The 19,548-nt window shown below is 45.4% G+C and overlaps 1 protein-coding gene across 3 annotated transcripts in view; it reads right to left on the bottom strand.

Annotated features, from left to right (window-relative positions):
• cpsf1 (cleavage and polyadenylation specific factor 1) overlaps window positions 1-19,548 on the bottom strand; it is an 80,377-nt gene that overhangs the window by 47,232 nt on the left and 13,597 nt on the right. For all 3 annotated transcript variants that reach the window (XR_013549185.1, XM_078425868.1, XM_078425880.1), the window contains exons 6-14: window positions 19,066-19,217; window positions 17,667-17,813; window positions 12,962-13,101; window positions 8,208-8,318; window positions 5,778-5,871; window positions 5,516-5,603; window positions 3,737-3,859; window positions 2,335-2,386; window positions 766-860 (exon numbers count right to left, since the gene is read on the bottom strand). Coding sequence is in view for 2 of the 3 variants with exons in the window: in XM_078425868.1 (XP_078281994.1) it covers window positions 766-860; window positions 2,335-2,386; window positions 3,737-3,859; window positions 5,516-5,603; window positions 5,778-5,871; window positions 8,208-8,318; window positions 12,962-13,101; window positions 17,667-17,813; window positions 19,066-19,217 (1,002 nt within the window). In the remaining variant the exon portion in view is untranslated. The remainder of the gene's footprint in view (window positions 1-765; window positions 861-2,334; window positions 2,387-3,736; window positions 3,860-5,515; window positions 5,604-5,777; window positions 5,872-8,207; window positions 8,319-12,961; window positions 13,102-17,666; window positions 17,814-19,065; window positions 19,218-19,548) is intronic.

Genomic DNA, 19,548 nt, shown 5'->3' with positions numbered 1-19,548 from the left:
TGTGCATCTGACCTTTTTATACCAAGCTGTCTGTTACCAAATGATAAAAACATAATCAAAATATGAGGAAGACCCTGGGGAGAAATGGAAATGGTGCTGGTCCATTCTGATACAACCCATGCACCGCGCTCCACAGTGCAACTAGTGATCTTGACAACATTTGTTGCGCCTTCGTAGACTCTGCCAGGATCTCAAACACCCCTTTCTGCTCCACAGTTCCACTCAGTGCCGGAAGCGAGTGATCCTTCAGCAGGATCATCAACAATGAAGATTGAGTGCCCAACCCGTCTCCTCCCGGTCACCTCCGTGGTGACTCTGCAAAAAGAACAATTCGGCACAAGGAAATGGGGCCCCTTCTGACACGCAGAGAATGTGTTCAAAGTTTTGCATGCCATTTTAAGACCACCGTGGCACAGTAGAGTTGCTGCCTTACAACACTTACAGTGCCAGAGACCCGGGTTCAATCCTGACATGGGGTACTGTCTGTACGGAGTTTGTACTTTTGCCCCGTGACCGCGTGGGTTTTCTCCGAGATCTTTGGTTTCCACCCACACTCCAAAGCCGTGCAGGTTTGTAGGTTAATTGGCTTGGTATCAATGTAAATTGTCCCTAGTGCGTGTAGGATAGTGTTGGTGTGCGGGGATCACTGGTCAGTGCAGACTCGGTGGGCCGAAGGGCCTGTTTCCATGCTGTATCTCTAGACAAAATTAAACTACACCAGCAGGATTTCAAAACCTCTATGACACCGGACAGGTCATGTCCTACCTCAAAGGAATAGGTGGCCAGCTGAGTGCCGGACTGGGCCTCGTTCCCATACACTTCAATCTCGTCCATGTCATCCAGCAGAGAAACATCGCCAGCTGCAACATTAAATGCAAGAGTTACCAGCGAGTTAGAATCTATCCACTTTCTTCCCGTGAAGTATTCACCACTACCCCAGCCCAACCATCCAACAGCAAGACATGTCATTCTGCAGCAGAATGGCATAGCTTGAACATTTTTGGTGTAGGTCAGGATGTATGGTGTAGGGTTAAGGATGGTGGAATGGGAGAAAATGGGAGGTTTACTGGGGGAAAACGTGGGGAAAAAAGGGTGTAAACCTATGAACTACAGATGTCATTTTGAGTAAGAAGCACCCCAACCCAAAATGCCACCAATCTATGTTCTCCAGAGTTGCTGCCTGATCCACTGAATCACTTTGTTATTTTCCTCAGTCATTTTAACCGTGGTGAAAGGAAATGTTTTAGAGGTAACAATCAGGGACATAACTAGTTGTTAATCTTGACATGTAGATTGATCAGAGAAAGCAGTATGGATTTGTTAAAGACAAGATAGACACAAATGCTGCAGTGACTCAACGGGCCAGGCAGCATCTCAGGAGAGAAGGAATGGGTGACGTTTCGGGTCAGAACCCTTCTTCAGACTGATGTCAAGGGGGGGGGGGGCGGGACAAAGATAGGATGTAGTTGGAGACAGGAAGACCGTGGGAGAACTGGGAAGGGGGAGAGGGAAGAGAGGGACAGAGGAACTATCTAAAGTTAAAGAAGTCAATGTTCATACCGCTGGGGTGTAAACTGCCCGAGTGAAATATGAGATGCTGTTCCTCCAATTTGCGCTGAGCCTCACTATGACAATGGAGGAGGCCCATGACAGAAAGGTCAGACTGGGAGTGGGAGGGGGAGTTGAAGTGCTGAGCCACCGGGAGATCAGGTTGGTTAAGGCAGACTGACCGAAAGTGTTGAGCGAAACGATCGCCGAGCCTGTGTTTGGTCTCGCTGATGTAGAGAAGCTGACATCTGGAACAGCGGATACAATAGATGAGATTGGAGGAGGTGCAGGTGAACCTCTGCCTCACCTGGAAAGACTGGGATGGATGGAGTCCTTGGATGGAGTCGAGGGGGAAGGTAAAGGGACAGATGTTGCATCTCCTGCTGTTGCAGGAAAAGTACCTGGAGAGGGGGTGGTTTGGGTGGGAAGGGACGAGTGGATCAGGGAGTTACAGAGGGAACAGTCTCTGCGGAACACAGAAAGGGGTGGGGATGGGAAGATGTGGTCAGTGGTGGGATCCCGTTGGAGGTGATGGAAATGTTGGAGGATAATTTGTTGTATACGACAGCTGATGGGGTGGAAGGTGAGGATAAGGGGGACTCTATCCTTGTTCCATGGTGTAAGAGTGGAGCTGCAGGATATAGAGGAGACCCTAGCGAGAACCTCATCTATAACAGAAGAGGGGAACCCCCGTTTCCTAAAGTGTGCAGTATCAAGTTCGCCGGCACTGACGATTTGAAAGTACTCCTCAGACAGAAAACAGCCACAGGTCCCAGAGATACTCACCAATCCAGCCGGCCGACAAATCCAAACGCTTCTTTTTATTGGGAGGTTCATCCTGAGGGACAAAACAAACCAAAACGGCTAGAGATATTGGTCAGGAAAATAGTCCTCTTCTATTATTGACCAATTTTTCCCTGTGGTATCAGTGAGCACCCCACCTTTTCCCACGCACTACCTTTATTGGGAAGAGTCCACTGAGAGGAGACACATGGAACTAGCTTGGATAGACATCTTGATAAGCATGGGTGAGTTGGGCTGAAGTGCCTGTTTCTGGGATGCATGACTCCATGAGTCACTGCAACTGCACGGATGCCCTCTGCGATTGGGCCCCAAGAAGCCGATCTTCAAGGTTATTGTGAACGCAGAGAATCAAAACGATATTCAACTGGAAAAAAATTACCCTCCAAACTCAGTCTTTTGGGCGGACACTCTCACACTGAACCATCTGGCATAGAAGGTGGCCATTCAGCCTGTCATGTTTGCCCTGACTCTTTGAACGCCCCATGCAGTTAATTCCTCTTCCCTGTCCCTTCCTTATAGCCTGGACTATATTCCCTTTGTACTTTTCCAACTTTGCGCCCACCACCATCCCCAGCTGTGCATTCTCGGCCCCACTGCTCTCCGTGTAGAAACCTTGCCCGGCACATCTCCATTAAACTCTCCTCATAGCATTGCCCTCTAGTGCTCCATTTTCATCCTGGGGGAAAAGGTTCTGGCTGTCTATCCGATCGATGCCAGGTAATTATTGGAAACACTGAACTTTGCATTTATCTCTGCAAAACAATCATTTCATAATGAAATTCTTCTTGTTGCCTCTTTAATTAATAGGGAGTTAATACAGTATTGAAAGTTCTGTTTGATAACCATGTCAAAAAACTAAAACGTCCGGGCAGAAAAACATTGTCCCCGCATTGACGACAAACATTTCCAAGCCAAGACTACTTCCCCGTTGACAAACACTGGAATTTAGAAGGATGAGAGGAGATCTTATCGAAACGTATAAGATTATTAAGGGGGTGGACACGTTAGAGGCAGGAAACATGTTCCCAATGTTGGGGGAGTCCAGAACAAGGGGCCACAGTTTAAGAATAAGGGGTAGGCCATTTAGAACTGAGATGAGGAAAAACTGTTTCAGTCAGAGAGTTGTGAATCTGTGGAATTCTCTGCCTCAGAAAGCAGTGGAGGCCAATTCTCTGAATGCATTCAAGAGAGAGCTAGATAGAGCTCTTAAGGATAGCGGAGTCGGGGGGTATGGGGAGAAGGCAGGAACGGGGTACTGATTGAGAATGATCAGCCATGATTACATTGAATGGCGGTGCTGGCTCGAAGGGCCGAATGGCCTCCTCCTGCACCTATTGTCTATTGTCAACGCGAGCAGAGGTAAATTACACAACATATTTAATACCTGCTTCTCCCGATCTCTTCCAACGTCCATTGGAGGTTCCTGCAGCTTCTCGATATATCTAAGTAAAAGCGAATTCCCCAAACGGGATCCAAGGAACAGATAGCCTGGCTCCAGTGTGGTCATCTGTGAACACAGAAGGGTCAGCTTAGCACAGAGAAAGCAACCCACAGCCATGCATTGCTCAACTACCAGGATTCATGATAAAGCCCATGACACCCCCCAGGGTGGGGACCCCGCCCAGAGTGGGACACCTCCCCCCACTGGAGTGGGATGTCTGAGGCAGACCAGACCACTGCAGGCTCACAGGGGTACAGCTCTCCTGAATAGCCGCAGGAAGGAAATTGGCAGATGATGAAACCCCTTCAACCAGAATAGTAGGGCCTAAAAGCGCCAAGTCTTCCTTCAGGAAGACAACTTGGTTTAAGGAAAGAAAAACACAAAGTGGCGGAGGAACTCAGCGGATCAGGCAGCATCTCTGGAGAATATGGATAGGTGACGTTTCTGGTCTTCTTGTGTCTGGAAGGATCCCACCTAACCATGTTCTCCAGGGATGCTGCCTGACCTGATGAAATACTCCAGCACTAGATGTGTCTTATTTTGAAACCCAGCATCTGCAGCTACTTGTTTTCTCTTTGGCATACCTAGGCCTACTGTTATTTCTCGTCTGAATGCTGCAGAATGCTTTGAGCCCACCTCAGAGAGACTTCCAAAGAATGCAAGAGCCATCAATAAAACAGGGTGTTTGAGCAGGACCCGACTATTTACCCCCTTTACTCTGCAATCTCACTCATTCACGCCACAAATACCTGGACTAATTTGCTGTATCAGACAAGAGAATCGATCACACCAGGTCTTGAGAGCTCCCACTGTCCCCAATCACCGGAGTTATTTTGGGGAAAGGGTTTCAGATTTGTAGCCTTTGTGTGAACGTTTTGCTCTTAAGCCTCTCCTCTAATATCATCCATCACACCTCACCAATTCAGCAGATAGCTTCCCCGTCAGATGTTGCAAAATGTTAAACTACTTGGGTCAGATAACCCTCAATCTCTGAAACACCAACCAATGTCACTAAATCCCTGCAGTAACTTACAAATAACTTGATCAGACTGTCCTCAAACTCCTGAACTTAAATCAACAGACACATCACCGCATTAGAGGAGTATGGCAGAATTTGTACATCAGATCAGCACTTCAGTGGAATTTCTCCACACAGGGGGGGGGGGGGTAGGTAAAGCTGGAAAAGAGGGGGGGGACGAGACAAATTTGGCAAGTATCGAGGGGGATACAGGCAGGGGGAGGGAAGAGAGCAATTGGCAGATAGGTAGAGCAAATGACAAATGCTGGAGCTTAACAGGAGACAAAAGAGTATCAGATAAGGAGAGAAGGAATCAGAATTTAAAAAAATATTGGCCAAGTTTGTATACATACAAGGAATTTGACGGTGGTTTGCTCGCACATACTAAAAACACGATAAAAACATGATATGCAGCAGGCAATTAAAAATAAAACAGACAAAAAAAAATAAAGGGGAGAGAAATGTAAAGGAGGGATATGGGTGGAAGGGGAAGGGGGGACAGTAAAAGGGAAATGGTGGAGATGGGAGGCGAGTGTACACGGGAGGAGAAAGGAACAGGGTCACTGAGGGTGTGGGGGGGGGGTGGAAGATGGTGGGTTAAATGCGTACCCACTGGGGCGGGGGAAGGAAAGGGGTTATGGCGTCTATTAGTAAGTTATCTAAAAGAGCAGATGATCAGAATGAGTATGAATGTTAAAACTTACACAGGTTGTAAGGACGCTAGCTGCTGCCTTGTCGAAGTGGAAGGCACGGACACTCCTCATTCCATCAGTTATCAGCGTCAACACATAGCTGTGGGAATCGAACAACGGTATCTGCTTAGATGTTGCAACGCACAGCACAGGGACATTGGAAAAAGGTTGCAAGAGTAAGCCTCCACCTCTAGAGAGCCTGCCCCGACATTCAACATGAAAGATCAACCCCCTCATGCCAGGAATGATAATGATGAGCGCTAATGATACTTACATTTCGCCTCCTTTTAAGGAAATGACCATCTTGTCGTAAGACACAAAGGCAGCCTGAGCACAGTCCAGCATAATCTTCACCCCTTCCTGAATCCCTGGAGGATATATACACATACACACATTCAGAGCAACGATTTCTGTATTGGCTCACAGCTAACATGGTAAAGTACAAGAAGTCACAGTTATATGACCAATATTCACCACAGTGACAATTATCTATTCCTCATTACTATTAATCATTCCACCTCTGAGCCTATTCATCCACAGTAACCGGTGACATATTAAATTCCAATCTGATCCCAAATTACCATAGGCTTCTTTCGGAAGACAAGCACATAATGAAGAAAGGAAGGAGGCAAAAGATAGCAGATAACATAAAACAAGCTATTTATGAACCAGTTAGTCTAACACCCAATGTCAAGAAATTATTGGAGTCTTTAATTAAGGAAAGAATGACTGATCACCTTGAATACATTCAATTGATTACGTTTAATGAAAATGTTAAGAGCGCTAAAAAATGATAACAAAATGAGCAAATTATTGCGTTTAAAGAATTTCAAACCAAACCTTTATTTCAAGATACCTTTCAATTCAATCCATGTGTTAAGGATGAATGCAGTAACTTACAGGCATTCATTGAAGAGCAGAAATTTGACACGTGTCCAATGACCCTCCAGAGCATGAGACACAGAGCTGCAGCATGAGATACAGCACATAAACAGGCCCTATGGAGCGACGTCCACACCAATCAAGTTGCCAATTAAGACTAGTCCTCTTTGCCTGCATTTGGCCTGTATCCTCCAAATCTTTCCGATCCATATATCAGTCCAAATGTCTTTTGAAAGTCATTTTCAAGAGAGTTAGATTTAGCTCTTAGGGCTAAGGGAATCAAGGATATGGGGGAAAAAGCCGGAATGGGGCACTGATTTTGGATGATCAGTCATGATTATATTAAATGGCGGTGCTGGCTTGAAGGGCCAAATGACCTACTCCTGCATCTATTTTCTATGTTTCTAGGTAATTGTATCCGCTTCTATAACTTCCTCTACCAGATACGGACTACCCTCTAAGTGAAAAATTGGTCCCTCTTAAATCTTTCCCCTCTCATCTTTAGTTTATAACCTCTAGTTATGGAATCCTCTACACTGGATACAAGACTGAGTATTCACTTTATAAATGCCCCTCATTATTTTGTATTCTACAATAAGGTTACCTATTAGTCTTTTCTGCTCTAAAGAAAAAAACTCCAAGACTACCCAGCCTCTCCCCATTACTCAAGCCCACAAGCCCAGTTAACATGCTGGTGAATTTTCTCCACACCCTTTCTATACCTTTATTCGGCATTCTGTATATTCCCCTTTGTTCTATCTATTGTACTTGATTTTATCTATGTAGGGTACATCTGACCTGTTTGCATAGCATGCAAAACAAAGCTTTTCACTGCACCTCGGAAGACATAACAATAATAAACCTTTCCTTGATCATCATTGCTTTTCTGCATATCTTTCATTCATTTGTCCTTCGTACCTTCAATATCTCTCGTTTCCCTTTCCTCCTCACACTCCGTCTGAAGAAGGGTCTTGAGGCGAAACGTCACCTATTCCATTTCTCCAGAGATGCTGCCTGACCCACTGAGTTACTCCAGCTTTTTGTGTCTGTCTTCAATAGTAAATTTCAACCTGGGTGACTAGAACGGCACGCAGTTCGCCAACTGTGGTCTCAGCAATGACTTGCACAACTGATCACCATGTCCCAACGTTTGTAATGTCTACCCTTCCCCATGAAGGCAAGCATACCGAAAGCCTTCTTCACCACCCAGTCCACCTGGTATTTATTCACAAAATGCTGGAGTAACTCAGCAGGTCCGGCAGCATCTCAGGAGAGAAGGAATGGGCGAAGTTTCGGGTCGAGACCCTTCTTCAGACTGAAGTCAGGGGGGCGGGACAAAGGAAGGATATAGGTAGAGACAGGAAGATAGAGGGTAAACTGGGAAGGGGAAGAGAGGGACAGAGGAACTATCTAAAGTTGGAGAAGTCAATGTTCATACCACTGGGCTGCAAGCTGCCCAGGCGAAATATGAGGTGCTGTTCCTCCAATTTCCGGTGGGCCTCACTATGGCACTGGAGGAGGCCCATGACAGAAAAGTCAGACTGGGAATGGGAGGGGGAGTTGAAGTGCTCAGCCACCGGGAGATCAGATTGGTTAACGCGGACCGAGCGCAGGTGTTGAGCGAAGCGATCGCCGAGCCTGCGTTTGGTTTCGCCGATGCAAATAAGTTGACATCTGGAGCAGCGGATGCAATAGATGAGGTTGGAGGAGGTGCAGGTGAACCTCTGTCTCACCTGGAAAGACTGCTTGGGTCCACCTGAATCACCATTTTCGGGGGAACCATGTGCCAGGAAAGCCAAAACGACATGAAGAGATAACTTACGGAGCGGGAAGGCCGTTGTGCCATTGGTCAAACTGTTCAGGGAGACTCCGTAGGGCGGGACACTCTGGTTGAGGTACAGCAGTGCGTTCACAGCAAAGATGACCACGCCACCTGCAAAATGGAGGCAATTGACATCACACTGACAGAAAAATAAGGCATTGGAATAACATAGGACAAATAACACGGCAAAGTTATCAAACTATGAAGCCGTGCCGTGTGCATGTGCTGTGTGTTAGTCAACAGGAATCATCGACCGAGAAAAATAAAGAACACTACTGGAAACCTGAAATATTGTGCTTTTAGTTAGAATGTCGGAACATGCAACTACAGATGCTGGTATGCACAGGCCATCAGTCTGAAGAAGGGTCCCAACCTGAAATGTCACCTATCCACATTGCGCAGAGATGCTGCCCTGACCCACCGAGTTACTCCAGCACTTAGTGCCTTGTCTCTAGCTAGAACAAGGACCAGCCTAAATTTGAGGAACACTAACACTAATGCATTGCAGATCTATGGACTCAATATTGGATTTAGGCATCTCAGGTGACTCACTTTCTTTGTCTTTATCAGACATATTATTCCGTGGTTATTTACCTGTAACATTAACTCGGCTCACTCCTCTACAGTTGAATCTTCCCCCATTATTCCCCAAGCTGTACATTCTATAGAGCAATCACGGTGTAAAATTTTTCATTATGTCATCTTTGGTTCATTCACCAATCACTTTCCCTGATCTTTACACCAATGGGAACAATTTCTTTCTACCAACTTTATCCCTTCAGGATCTTAACTGCTCCTATCAGAACTCCTGTAAGCTTCCTCTTTTTCAAGGACAATAATTGTTCCAGTCCATCCACATTTAGTTTAGTTTAGAGATACAGCGCGGAAACAGGCCCTTCGGCCCACCGGGTCCGCGCCGACCAGCGATCCCCACATATTAACACTACCCTACACACACTAGGGACATTTTTTTACATTTACCAAGCCAATTAACCTACATACCTGTGCGTCTTTGGAGTGTGGGAGGAAACCGAAGATCTCGGGGAAAACCCACGGAGGTCACTCTGTACAGTAGTCGGGATGGAACCCGGGTCTCCGGCGCTGCATTTGCTGTAAGGCAGCAACTTTGCCGCTGCGCCACCATGCCAACCTACATATATCAAGTCCCTTATCTGTGGAATTACAGCCTCACATATTTCCTAAAGTGAGGTGCCAAAAACTGACTGCACCAGTGTTTGCTGACTGAAATTAATTGAAAGATACAGCATGGAAACAGGCTCTTCGGCCCACCGATTCCATGCCAACTTTCATTCACACTAGTTCTATGTTATCCCACTTTCTCACCCACTGTCTACACACCAAGAACAATTTACAGAGGCCAATTAACCTACAAACCCTCCTGGGGTGGGATGTGGGAGGAAACCGGAGCACCCGGAGGAAACTCAGAGCCACAGGGAGACTGTGCAAACTCCACACAGATAGCACCAGAGGTCAGGATCAAACCCGGGACCCTGGTGCTGTTAGGCAACAGTTGCGCATTGTGCCAATTTTTAATTAAGTTTAGTTTAGAGATACAGCGCAGAAACAGACGCTTTGACCCACCGTGTCCGCACCAAACAGCAATCACCCCATATACTAGCTCCGTCCTACACACTGGGGACAAATGACAATTTTACCAAAGCCAATTAACCCATGTCTTTGGAGTGTGGGATGTAACTGGAGCACCTGGAGAAAACCCATGCAGGTCACGGGAGAACGTACAAACTCGGTAAAGAAAGCACCCCTGGCCAGGATCGAACCCGGTTCTCTGGCGCTGTAAGGCAGAAACTCTGCCAATGTGCCACTCCAATGTTTGGAAGTTTTTGACCAGGACCCTCTGCAATTTCCGCCTTCACTTCCCTCAGCATCCTGGGATGCATCCCATCTGCACCAGGTGGTTTACCCACTGCAAGGTCAGCAACCCTTTTCAGTCCCTCCTCTTTATTAACTGTTAGCACATCGGGAATCCCACTTTCATCTTCCCTTGCCAAGACTCTGTCACATCATCTTTGTGCGTCCTTTCTCGTGCTCTTGGTCTCTTACTCCTTATGTTTAACTTCCCCTGTGAGTTTTCTTAATCAGCCTGGATTTCGTTTGTACTAACAACCTGGCAACTGCTCTTTTTTCCCTCCTACTGTTTTCACTCTGCAGCTTTTTTTAAAAAAACTGCGACCAGGAAGTGAAGGCATTTGTCTGGTGATTACTTGAAATGGACTGGTTTCAGTTTCCCAGTCATCTATTGCAGGAACACACACCAGATTTTCACACTGGTCTATTTTCCATCTGTGAAGATGATGTTTTATTTGAAGCCAAAAATAGTTTAGGAGTGAACTGCTGACTAATTCACTTTAAAATTAAGACATGACAAGGTCTTTCATGCAATACACTAGTGGCCATGAAAATAAAACAGGTTAGGATAAAAAGTAATGATTACATAAGCTCGAGTAATCAACTGGTACATTGTAAATGAACAAAAAACACGCACACGCGCACACACATCAAATCCTCACAGGCACAGATGGAATCAGATCAAAGCTGTGCAGACATGCCACATCTGAATAGTAATGGACAATTAATCAGCTAACGGAAGGAGGCTCCAAGAACATCTCCATTGTCTACAACGGCAGCGTGCCCAGTGCGAAAGATAAGGCATCTGCAACCGTGTACAGCCAGAAGTGCCGAGTGACTGATCTAAAGCTGCCTCCTGTCAAGAATGGTTCCCTCACCGAATCCAGTCTTCATCCACTCTGGGTAATCCAGAAACAATTTACAGCATCGGCAAAAACGATAGAACAAACTGACTTTTCGGGTGCAGTGCACTCCAGAACTAGCTGCCCCTCTAGCCAAGCTATTCCATAGAGTCAATCAGCATGGAAACGGGCCCTTCGGCCCACCTCGCCCATGCCGAACAAGATGTCTAGCTGAGCTAGTCCCATTTGCCCGTGTTTGGCTCATGTCCCTCTAAACCTTTCTTATCCATGTACCTGGTCAAATACCTTTTGGATGTTGCACCCACCTTGAAACCTTTCTTTGGCATCTTATTCTATATACCCACCACTTGTATGATAAATCGAAGGTATTTATTCACAAAGTGCTGGAGTAATTCAGCAGGTCGGGCAGCATCTCGGGAGAGAAGGAATGGGTGACGTTTCGGGTCGAGACCCTTCTTCAGAAGGGTCTCGACCCGAAACATCACCCATTCCTTCTCTCCCGAGATGCTGCCCGACCTGCTGAGTTACTACAGCACTTTGTGAATAAATACCTTCGATTTGTACCAGCATCTGCAGTTATTTTCTTATACTACTTGTATGATAAAGTTGGCCCTCACATCCCTTTTAAATCTTTCTTCTCTCACCTCTCTTCCCTCGAGTTTTAGACTCTCCTAACCTGGAAAAAAAATCTGTGACCTTCTCCATGTCCCTCATAATCTTGAACACCTCTATAAGGTCACCCCTCAGCCACCTTTTCTCCAGGGAAAATAGCTCCAATCTCTCCTCCAACTCAAGCCTGCAAGTCCAGGTGAAATTCTCACGAATCTCTTCTGCACCCTTTCCAGCTTAATGACATCCTTCCTGTAGCTGGGCGACCACAACCCCACACAGTAGTCCAAGTGCAGTCTAACCAATAACTTGTACGTTACTTCCAAGAAGGTCACATCACCTTTCCCTATCCGTGTACCTGTCCAAATGTGTTAAAAACTGTACCTGCCTCAACTCCCTCCTCTGGCAGCTTGTTTAACATATCCATCACCCTCATTCAAAGACTGTTTAGATTGAAACACGGTGCCTGAGGCTGATAATCTCCCAACATTTAAAAAGTAACTGGACGACACATGAATTAAAAAGGCAAATGCTACTTTATAGGGTTAGAGTATTGTGTGGGAAGGAACTGCAGATGCTGGTTTAAGACTGAAGGGTCTCGACCCGAAACACCACCCATTCCTTCTCTCCAGAGATGCTGCTTGTCCCACAGAGTTACCCCAACTTTTTGTGTCTATCTTAGGATTATGGTATTGATGTATAATCACAGCATGAGTATCCTATGGCAAGTGGGTCTCCTTTGGGTGTTGGGTGTTGAGCCTGGAGTGAGTTGGAGGAGCGAATCTGGTTGCTTTACCTCTCTTAATATCTGGAGCCGCGAATGGAAATGGAATAAATGGGTAATCATCTGGAGTAAACATTGTTCAAAGCATCCAAGCGAGTTAGCAAGAGTTATCAATAAGAGATTTAAAAATCACGTGTCAGGATTGCATCTCCATTTTAGTTTAGAGATACAACGCGGAAACAGGCCCTTCGGCCCACCGAGTCCGCACCGACCAGCAAACCCCGCACATTAACACTCTCCTCCGCACACTAGGGACAATTTACACTCATACCAAGTATATAAACCCAAGTCAATTATCCTACAAATCTGTACGAGTTTGGAGTGTGGGAGGAAATCGAAGATCTCTGAGAAAACCCACACGGTCACGAGGGAGAACGTACAAACTCCACACAGACAAGCACCCGTGGTCAGGATGGAACCCGGGTATCTGGCACTGCAAGTGCTGTGGGGCAGCAACTCTACCACTGCTCCACCTGTTACATTGACCCTGCAGAGTGCTGTTTGGTGAAGCGCTAGTCAAGATATTACTGCTCGCTGTTGCCGACATACATGCACAAAGACGCAGACAATGTCACAACGTCACCCATTGCCTTGTGTGGTCACTTGCTCACCTATGGGCTTCGGTACGGCCAGGGCCTGGGTGCAGTCGAATGGTAGGTTGCTCAAAGACCAGATGACAGGATGGACCTTCTGCATGATGTTCAGAGAGATGGCCACAATACTGCAGGTGTCCTGTCGCACTGCCACTCGACTGCAGGCAAAGGACAAAATATAATGAAGAACACATTCCGTATGGTATTTTTAAACTATTCACCTGAAAATATCAGAATCAGGTAATGTATCCAACGAAAACAAACCATTTTAGCAGAATACCCAAGTGCTGCGAAATACAAACAAATCGAGTTGGAGTTTCCAATCACAGACAATTGAAAACTCAGGAGCCCAATCCCAACTTCCAACACTCAATCCGTAGACCGCAAGTCACGACTCTTCAAAAAACTCATTCAAGCTTTTCCAATGTGATGAGAACTTTGGTCTAAACCACGTATTGTACTAACTTTCCCAATTTATTTCTCAAAGCTATGATTTCCCAATGCTGGTAACCTCCTCTATACGCAATCACATCTGTCTGGTCATCTTGTAACCAGAATTGTGGAGCACACAGAATCACACACAGCATGGAAGCAGACTCTTCTGCCCATGCCAACCATCAAGCACCCATCAACATTAACGCATTTTTATACTCTCCACATTCTTATCAACTTCCCCACGATTCTGCCACTCACAACATTAGGGGAAACTACACAGTGACCAATTAACGTACCTGTTGCTACTCACATCACTGTCATAGAGTGATACAGTGTGGAAACAGGCCCTTCGGCCCAACTTGCCCACACCGGCCAACATGTCCCAGCTACACTAGTCCCACCTGCCTGCGCTTGGTCCATATCCCTCCAAACCTGTCCTCTCCACTGTTCTTACTAATTGTCCCCATTAACCACTGTTAATCTATTCTGCTATCTTTACCAATCTGTGTACATTAAACTTCTAGATCCCTTTGTTCTATCAATATTCTGTCATGTATTGTATGGTGTCTTGTTGTTATAGACCAGTTAGTCTGACATCAGTGGTGGGGAAGATACTGGAGTCAATTATAAAAGACAAAATTGCAGAGCATTTGGATAGCAGTAACAGGATCGTTCCGAGTCAGCATGGATTTACGAAGGGGAAATCATGCTTGACTAATCTTCTGGAATTTTTTGAGGATGTAACTAGGAAAATGGACAGGGGAGAGCCAGTGGATGTAGTGCACCTTGATTTTCAGAAAGCCTTCGACAAGGTCCCACATAGGAGATTAGTGGGCAAAATTAGAGCACATGGTATTGGGGGTAGGGTTCTGACATGGAGAGAAAATCGGTTGGCAGACAGAAAGCAAAGAGTGGGGATAAATGGGTCCCTTTCAGAATGGCAGGCAGTTACTAGTGGGGTACCGCAAGGCTCAGTGCTGGGACCGCAGCTATTTACAATATACATTAATGACTTGGATGAAGGGATTAATGACTTGGATTATCATTTTCAATTTGAAAACTAATGTTTCCTCTCCTGAGGTTCTTGGGCCTGAAATTTTAACTCTTGCTTTTTCCACAGATGTTGCCTGATCTGATTAGTGTTTCCAGCATTTTTCATTGTTATTTAAACACAGTCTGGAATTCTCAACCGATGCCTTAGTGGCCAAAATGTGTGAAGAGGGAGACACTGCATGTAGATTTGTGAGATTGCATTGGTGAATATTTGACATAGACAGGATTTACAGGATTCATAAGAGGAATAGATCAGGTGGATGCAGTCTCTTGCGTCGAGGTCCAGAGGACATTGGTTTAAGGTGAAGGAGAAAAGGTTTAATAGGAATCTGAGTGGTACCTTTTTCACACATAGGGCAGTGGGTGCATGGAACCAGCTGCCAGAGGAGGTAGTTGAGGCAGGGACTATCCCAAAGTTGAAGAAACAGTTGGACAGGTACATGGATAGGATAGGTTTGGAGGAATGTGTACCAAACGCGGGCCGGTGGGACTAGTGTAGCTGGGAATGTTGGCTGGTGTGGGCCGAAGGGCCTATTTCCACGTTGGATCACCCTATGACAGCTTGAAACTGAACTGGACCTGGTCGCCAAACTGTCTTCACCATAGCCGAGGTGCCTAAGCAAGTAACCAAGGGGGGACATATCAGAATCTATATTTGACTCATGGTGTAACTCGTGCATTACTGACTAAAATACATCTGCAATTGGTGGGTTTGAGCTCAACTTGGCCTTTGCAATAATTTGAATTCATACACATAGAATGGTCACTTCGGGGAAGTAGTTGAATGTTGCCCACACCCAGTGAACATCACAAATCAAAACTTATGGGCAAAGTTGGAAACAAAAAGGCAGCACTTGAATACAATCATTCTCTGTTCATCAGAGAAGATTGCGTGGAGCAATTGACAAGAACATATGCACAAAACAGTCATGTTAGATTCAGTGTTAAAACTAGTCAATTGAATTATGACTTGGAATGAAAATCCTCCTTGTCAGACAATGCGACAACGCGGATCACTCAACCTAATGAAGGACAAGGACGCTGGAACCCGAAACGTCACCCATTCCTTCTCTCCTGAGATGCTGCCTGACCTGCTGAGTTACTCCAGCATTTTGTGAAATAAATACCTTCGATTTGTACCAGCATCTGCAGTTATTTTCTTACAAGGATGCTAGAGTAAATCAGCGGGTCAGGCAGCATCCCTGGAGGACATGAATTCCCGGAATGGCGGGACTATCATATGTTGAAAGACTGGAGCGACTAGGCTTGTATACACTGGAATTTAGAAGGATGAGAGGAGATCTTATCGAAACGTATAGGATTATTAAGGGGTTGGACACGTTAGAGGCAGGAAACCTGTTCCCAATGTTCGGGGAGTCCAGAACAAGGGGCCACCGTTTAAGAATAAGGGGTAGGCCATTTAGAACTGAGATGAGGAAAAACTTTTTCAGTCAGAGAGTTGTGAATCTGTGGAATTCTCTGCCTCAGAAGGCAGTGGAGGCCAATTCTCTGAATGCATTCAAGAGAGAGCTAGATAGAGCTCTTAAGGATAGCAGAGTCAGGGGGTATGGGGAGAAGGCAGGAACGGGGTACTGATTGAGAATGATCAGCCATGATCACATTGAATGGCGGTGCTGGCTCGAAGGGCTGAATGGCCTCCTCCTGCACCTATTGTCTATTGAATTGGTGAAGTTTTGGATCGAGAATCTTCTTCAACCTAAAGATATTCTCTGTACAGGCAACAGCTAAATCAGGTAAATCAGAATGCGTTGCAGCAGGCAATGAATCCATTGTCGGGCTCTCTGGAGCAATAACAATGTCACCTGTATATAAAATGCAGCAGTTGGTTTGAACTGTCCCAGGGTTTTTTAAATGACTACGCAGCATTAGTGTTTGAGCATTAGGGCCAAACCTTAGCAGCAACTTCTCTTTTACTGCATTTAAGGACTCCCCAAACGATTCCACAAAATTCTAATGGGTTCTGCAGAGTATTACATTTGCAATTACCAGCCCTCTCCACCATCTATCTCTACCTTTCACTGCTTAGGACTCACTCCCATTTCCAAAGACCTCTTAATTCTCTAACATTCATTATTTTCCTGCTTTCCTCTCCGTCCCTTCATTAGCAACATCTCCTTTTCACCTCATCTGCACCACAGTGATGCTTCTGCAGGGTGGCAGCGAAGTGTGTAACTCAGCAATTTGCAGCTCCTGGCCAATTAAAAATATGCATCTGCGCCTGTGTTTCCGAGAGTTAATTGCCAGTGCTGAAGCGACGAGCCGCAAGAAAAGTTCAGAGAACACAGCTGGGGGGAACCCCACACAACTCAGAGCCACAATTTTGTCCACGGGGACCACCCAGGTTGAATCTTGTCCCCCCAGATTTGTTAATGAACGTTTCTTACATAAAGAGCGTGCAGTGAAGGTGAAACCACTGAAATCATTAATAAACGAGTCCGTTCCCCCGAGTTCGAGACGAGCTCCTTTTTAGCGTTCAAGAAAAAGGGCCAAGAGGTGTGTTAAATGAATGAAATGGAGAGAATGACTGACAACAATGAAACCAAATTAAAAAAATCAAACAAAATATTCACAGGAGCGTTTGAAAGAAGAAAAGATACGTTTAAAAAAAATGCTGGAGTAAATCAGAGGGGCAGGGATCATCTCTGGTGATGACAAAGTATAGGTTGCGACCTTTCTTCAGATAGCATGCTATTATTAGTTTAGTTTTTAGAGATACAGCATGGAAATAGGTCCTTTGGCCCACCGTCCATTCTGACCACCTGTTCACACTAGTTCTATGTTACCCAACTTTCCCATCCATTCCCTACACCAGGGCCAATTTGCAGAGGTCAATTAACCTACAAACGCGCACACCTTTGGAATCCGAGAAGAGACCGGTGCACCCGGAGGAGAGAACGTGCCAACTCCACACGGACACGGATCAGGATCAAACCGGGGTCACGGTCGCTGTGAGGCAGCAGCTCATCCCGCTGCACCACTGTGCTACCCAATTGAATTCTGTGTGATATCTCTTTTAGCCGTTCTCAGGCGTCGTTATTTACAAAAAACTATAATCTGAAAAGTATGTTTCTTCAATGTTAAATCCATAGCCTCTGAAGGCAGGAGAAATCATACAGAATACCACGATAAATCCAAACCCGCCTTTTCTTTTTTCACATGCTGCTGGTGTATATTTTCACAACATTTCACTTGCAAGAGAGGAGTGTGTACATACCCAGGCCATGTCTGGTTCGGTTCATAGAGAATGAGTAGCGTGGGCTCATAGTAACCGTATAGGAACTGCATGTCAATCACATTCAGCAGCTTTTCATCCAGCTCTCGAACGTCAATGATGTAACTGGGAAGGAAACTGGATTTCTGCCTGTGGGGAGAAGAGTGCTGATAAGATTCAGGCATCAAATCCCTCTGCATTGGCCCGACAATGACATCGATATACTAAAACTCTCGTTTCTTATCTTGTTTGTGACTGAACTTCAGCCAAAACAGTACATTATTTTTAAATGCGAGCCATTGCAAAGATACTATCATATCTTTTTAATTTCTCAAACTACCATCACCAACTCGTGCCCTATACCTTCGTAGTTTGCTGCCTTTGGTTCATATTTAGCAACCTGATTTCTGATTGAACCAAATAATTTACAAACTTCAAACATTCCGACGCTCTTCGCTTCTCTGAAGATCCATTAACAAATTCCTTTTTCAGTGTTGCCACACCTAGCTAGCTTTCCAGAAACCCATTTCTTAGACACTCCATGAACTCAGCCTCCAAAAACGATTCTGCTGCTTTGTTTTGCCCAGTCCACATGGAGATGGAGTAATTCAGCAGGTCAGACATCTCTGGAGAAAAGGAATAGGTGACGTTTCGTTGTTGAGACTCTTCTTCAGACCCTTGACCCGAAACCTCGCCTATTCCTTTTCTCCAGAGATGTTGTCTAACCCGCTGAGTCACTCCAGCTTTTTGTGTCTATCTTCAGTTTAAACCAACATCTGCAGTTCCTTCCTGCACTTAAGATCTTGCGCTACCTTGTATTACCCTTGTTCCATGTGCCCCTGATTTCCCGATTTAACCATGCCCTATAGACATATCTCAGTTCCACCCAGATTAATTCAACTTGATTAAAGCTAAGATCCTCCAACGCAGCCTTCATTCCTCTCTTTTCCATTATCCTCTTCTGAACAATAAGTGCCCTAGAATATTTAATTTCTAACCCATGGTCATTTTGCAAACAGGTTTCGGCAATGGCTGTTTGATTTCATCTAATTTGTTCTACTTGCTTTCATTTTCCTTGCAACAAATACTGTAGACAATCACACAGAAGTTGCATTTTAGCATCCTGGAGGTACAATATTGTGAAATCAACTCCTTGATGTATTTTGTTTTCTTCGACGCAATGACAACTTGTATTGGTGTAGGTTCACAGATATTATTCATCCTTTAATCACATCAGCTATTTATCCAGTATGGTTGACTAGTATAACACCCACTGAGCACTAACCCTTGAGGGGAAATGATTTGATGCAGGATCCCACAATCAATGCCAGGAGAAAGAAAATGAAGGAAGAGCATGAAAAGTTCCTTAAATATTTCACATAGGCAGCAATAAAAACCTTACCCCTCCCCCATGACGCCATCCTGCTCATCACTTAAGTTGTCCCTCCGGAAAGGCAAGACCACCAGCTGTGTTCCGTAAATCAGCATGACTGCACAACGCCCATCTGGGTCCACTCGCACCAGGGGAATGTGAACATTTTGCTCAAAACCATCCTGTCAAACAAGGCAAGAACAAAAAATAAGGCGCTCATTCTGCAAATCCAACACAGAATCCAGGGAAGCTTCCTCACAGCATGAAACGTGCTGCCAAATGGAACAGCTAAGGCAGGATAAGCTGAAATGGTCGGATGATGTTGGGAGAGAGTGGAATAGCTGGGCGAGTGGTCCATTTCTTTCATTTTAATCACATTCTGTGCAACATGACTCTCTTTGTCTCAGTTTTGACACTGCTAATCCGATCCCAGTTTCCACAGCATTTTGCTGGGGATACCACCAGAATTTGACTATCTACTGCGTGACAGTTCTTCCTGACACTCATCCGGGA

The sequence above is a fragment of the Rhinoraja longicauda genome, chromosome 2 (genome assembly GCF_053455715.1).
Source record: "Rhinoraja longicauda isolate Sanriku21f chromosome 2, sRhiLon1.1, whole genome shotgun sequence".
NCBI lineage: Eukaryota > Metazoa > Chordata > Chondrichthyes > Rajiformes > Arhynchobatidae > Rhinoraja > Rhinoraja longicauda.
The sequence above is the reverse complement of the archived record's forward strand: the minus strand, read 5'-3'. Positions and strand labels throughout refer to the sequence as shown.